The 4795-nt window shown below is 26.2% G+C and overlaps 1 protein-coding gene across 2 annotated transcripts; it reads right to left on the bottom strand.

Moving 5' to 3' along the window:
• Positions 1 to 2990, bottom strand: Bm10365 (Uncharacterized protein; the record flags this gene model as incomplete). Of its 2 annotated transcripts, none has more annotated exons than XM_043078259.1 (8): positions 1 to 129; positions 282 to 341; positions 415 to 586; positions 812 to 1014; positions 1413 to 1625; positions 2012 to 2148; positions 2388 to 2491; positions 2788 to 2990. In XM_043078259.1, 8 exons carry the CDS (start codon positions 2988 to 2990, stop codon positions 1 to 3), a joined length of 1221 nt encoding a protein of 406 aa, XP_042934193.1. The 2 variants fall into 2 exon arrangements, with proteins under 2 accessions (XP_042934193.1, XP_042934194.1); XM_043078260.1 differs by having other exon boundaries at positions 2788 to 2825.
• Between the last annotated feature and the right edge of the window lie 1805 nt (positions 2991 to 4795).

Here is a 4795-nt window from a genome sequence, read left to right as displayed (position 1 = left end):
TTAGAATTGGATGGTAAAATCCGACGATAAAGTTGGATAATAGTAAACTAACGAGCAATTATCAATAGTCAATGATCGTTCCACCATGCTACGATGCCAATATAAACATACTAATAATTGTATCACAATCTAAAATTTTTTGACTCATCGATCAATGATGGATTTTATGGCAGTTCACTAAACAGTTAATTAATTTTAGTAACTATCTGACTCATCATTTAAGTTAAATTAAGTAAATAGTAAGATTTAGACGCAAATGGAAATTTTTAAGTAAAACTTACCAAAAGAAGAAGCAATACGAGTCCAATAAATCCATAAAGCAAAGAATACAACGACCAACTCTGTAAATTTGCCCAATAATCAAACAAATTTTTTAATTGTTTATTAAAGAGGAATATGTAATGAAGAAGAAACCTGATATTGCTTATCAGTAATGCTTTTACCCATTTTTGTACAGTTATTATCATTGGCTTCCTGTAAAGCGCATAATTCATCATCGAATAGAACAATTGCGCCGGATAGATTCGATAAAACTGACTTTCTCATATTACATGTTATAGCTAATGATGATGAGTCATAAAGATTCCTGAAAATAAATTCCAGTAACTTTTTCTTGAGAAAAAAGAATGAAGCAATTCTCAATATTAATTAAATTTAATATTGGTTATTTCTTAAGGAGAAAATTCAAATTATTCAAACTTTGTAAAATATTTGTCTCAAGAATTTGCTTCTAAAAGCTTTAATTGAAGATGGAATAGTTTATATAAATTTTAATATTACTAAAAAGCATTTCAAATGATCTAGATCTTACGTAATAAATTGCTTCGCATTTTCTTCTTCGAATGTATGAATAACGGCAATATCACGTGAAACGCTTAAATAGCGTAAATTAACACCTTCGAACGCTTGTACTGGCGTTCCTTGCTTACCACTAAGCAAAATTTGCATAATACTTTCATAAGGGAAAGAATATAGAATAAATTCATTGTCAGCTTGCTTTTCCACATAATAAAACTGTAATATACAAATTGAAATTAGAAATGTATGATCGATAGTATGAGTAATCCAAAATTTTGATTAACTAACATAGCTGAATTGAAAATTAACTTAGATTTACATGCAAATATCAAATTTGATTTAATTAAAATTCTCTTCACATAATGTAATTTTATTAAAGTTTTTGACAACCAAAAATGTAATATTATTCAAAAGTCACAGAATTCGATTGTGCCATTATTATGATCATATAACTCTTGAGATTAAAAGTAATTTTTTGTTACTGTTTTGTTTTTAATTTTTTTTTTTAGAGAAAGTATATTTTTTTCTTTTTTTTAGAAAGTATAGAAAAAAGTATAGTAAAATTATTTTCATAAAGCGATGAAGGAAAAAAAAAATTGAAAATTGAAACAAACTTTGCGATAATATGGATCCTCCGTCCATAATATTCTGATATTATTATTAGAATGAATATTTCGAAATGCGTTTAATTCAAAAAATTTTAATCTACCGTTTGGCATAAATTGTATGTAAAATTTGATACATTCTAAAGTGAAATGATCATCTGCTAAAGTTAAGTTTCGTAGTACATATAATATTCGTTCTTTGTTGTCAACAAGTGTCGCAACCTGTAACATTTTCCCTTTCAATTTTCATATGCAATCACTGAAATTAAAGGTAATTCAATTATTTAGTGAATTAAATTTCTATCACAGCACAAATAACATTTTCTGTTCTGTGATATAGCAAGTGAAAAGATATTTCATTGTTGGTTAACTTCAGTCAAATCTTAAAAAGCCTTAAAAAGTAACTTATACCTTTAACTAATTTACATCTTATTTGAATTAGATTATGAATGAGGATCAGATGAATTAGAATAAGTCTAACAAATAACTCTCAGATGTCCAGGTCATATCCAGGTAGCTTTAATACCTATGTAATTTCAATAAAATGAATTGAAGATGAACTATTATTGATTACTAAGCGAAGAACAGAAAAGTATAACCGTACTGACCACTTGTTTCCGAAGCAGATTGTCACCAATGTGATTATGTGAACTTTCTAAATTCACATATGTTTTCTCAGAGACATTTGCAAAAATGCGCTTCTGTCTAGGCCATGGAATTTGTAATTGTTGGGCAATTAGATTACCTGGAAAGTTTGATTTTTCTACATAAAAGGCAAAACAGCACAGAAATACAAATTGTACTAATTTTTGATAAAACGTTACTGATAAGTGTCATTTCTAATGTGATAATATACATTCTAAGAATTAAGAAATTTTTTTCTTTTGTTTGAAAATTAGTATTAAGGTGACGTGAGACAAGAACGTGATAAATTGACGGACGTGAGACTAATTGAGATAGATAAGCACGTTGTTAAATACACACCGAACACTTTTTTAGCTCCTAAAATCAAAAGTTTTGGCACTTCGTTATCGCGCAAAATGAGATGTAATCTTAAATGTGGACAATTGGACTGATTTGATATGCCACTGAAAAATAATTCTTCTTCAAATGGAAATAAAAATAATATTAGGAATGCTAAATTTTCTCAATAAATAATATTTTGATAAGAAATACTACTTCTTGCTTTGATGAAAAATGATAAAACGGAAAAAAATTTCTACGATTTTTAAGAGATAACAGAAAAAGGTTTAAACTTTGTTCTTTACATTTTCTTTTATAACTTTAAAATGAAACCATAGTAAATGATATTAACGAAGCAAATGTCTTTTATAATTTTAAAATTTTAATATACAAATTTAATAATTAAAAAAAATTCCCTCACCTCATACGGACAGTATTATGATATGAGCAAGCATTCATTGCTGATATTTCTTCCACTATCAAATGACAATCTGATAAGGCAACGAATAAGAATTGCTCAGTATGAAATAATTTAGCAAATGCTAATTTGTTGTTCTTTAGCGCTTGGCAAACAAATCCATTAGGTAAAACAACAAAGATTAGTAATACAAACAATTCATACATCCTTTCATCATACCGCATCGTGTTTAAATTTCTATAAAAATGACGAGTAAATATAGTGATTTTAAGAGATTAATGAAATGTAATCTGATTATAATTGAATAGTAACAAAATGATAAAGAAAATTAATAATTAATGCCTTATTAAACAAAAGTTATTGATAAGCTATCAAAAGATATTCATAAATGAAATTTCAAGAACTGTTCATTCACAATATCTAGAAAATTGAACCTATCATTGATATATTCTTGAAATCAATTCAAAAAAAATAAGATTTAACAAAATTATCTTTCCTAGGTACTTTCTATTGGTTATTTAAATCAGTAATTCTTATCATTTTATCACTAATTCTATAAACTAAAAATGAAAATAAATTATAGTAAATTCACAACCGAAATGCACACGATTCTACATACTCTCTAAACCTTAATTTCTATCCAATTTCTTTTTGATCTCGAATTAACCAATCTACCGATCTCGTCTACTGAACTCCATTGATCCACTCTGGATATCAAATCTCCCTTTCGGGATGTCCCATTTAACAGGAATCTCGATAAAATTGTTGAAAATAATTCGATTTTATTATTTCAACTAAATTTTAACTTCTGCTTAATTCATTACAATTGCATAAAGTAATATATAACTTACTCATATCTAACATTTAACTTAACTTAATCAGTAATTTAGCATTTCATTCTCTACTCACAAATCCTATCTATTTAACTACTGCAATAATGCAATCCTATCAAATTCTAATTAATCAGCAAAAATTCAGGTTTTCAAAACAGGCCATTAATTCTGTCACCCATCGATCAATTTTCGTATTATTATTCCAGTTTGATTGATCCAATAATGTTACAATAATAATTCTAACATCAATCAATAATATAATTTTTACCATTTATCATCTCGAAGGTTAGATGACAATGTTTTTAACTCTTTCAATTTCATTTTCGCTTCTTGGCTACAAATCATTTTAAAAATTTTTAAATTTTCATAACAACAAAATATATCAAAAAAAAAATTGTGGTCGTATTCTCAAAAGTGATATGAATAATTTATAAAACTCCCTGGCATATATTATCTCAACAATTCATTCAAATCCAAACGAAAATTTCAACTTTTCCTCAAGAAAAAGTGATGAAAGAAAAAATGAAATCATTTCAAAGCAGTCATGAATAAATCAATATTTTATATTCTATAATTTTTATTTTAATCAAAATATACTTTCTTTTGCTTAACTAGAAAATCTTTACTTTTATTTATTATTTTTTTTTTTATTTTTATACTCTAATTATAACTTTTTGTTCTTTATATTATTGTGATTATAGCATCTTTGAAGTTGAAAATGAATTTTTGAATGTTTTTGAATTACAATGCTTTTTCTCTTTGTCAACTTTCTTTCCTATCGTTCATTGATGAATATCTGACTGATTGATAATTTTAGGTGATATGATTTGTTTAACTTTTATTTGATTCGATTGACTTACATTTCTTAGTGTTATGCATTTTAATGCTATTTCAATCATTCTTCAGCATCATTGTCAATTTTAATTTATAGTTAAAAATCTAATATAATAAATAAGCTCATCTTTAAAGTTTATTTTCTTCTTTTTTTTTTTGAAATTCATCGTGGCAATGCAACAATGGCTTTTTGCATGCAATTTTATTCATTCCTTGCATTTTCTGCATTTTGCAAGTTTTCTTGCAAACTGCATCTGTCCGAAAAACCCAATTACAATTTGTTGAAATATATTTTTGTATTAAATCCAATAAACTAAAGATTATCATATTTGAATAAATTTGTT

This window comes from Brugia malayi (genome assembly GCF_000002995.4).
Source record: "Brugia malayi strain FR3 genome assembly, contig: Bm_v4_Chr2_contig_001, whole genome shotgun sequence".
Taxonomy (NCBI): domain Eukaryota; kingdom Metazoa; phylum Nematoda; class Chromadorea; order Rhabditida; family Onchocercidae; genus Brugia; species Brugia malayi.
The sequence above is the reverse complement of the archived record's forward strand: the minus strand, read 5'-3'. Positions and strand labels throughout refer to the sequence as shown.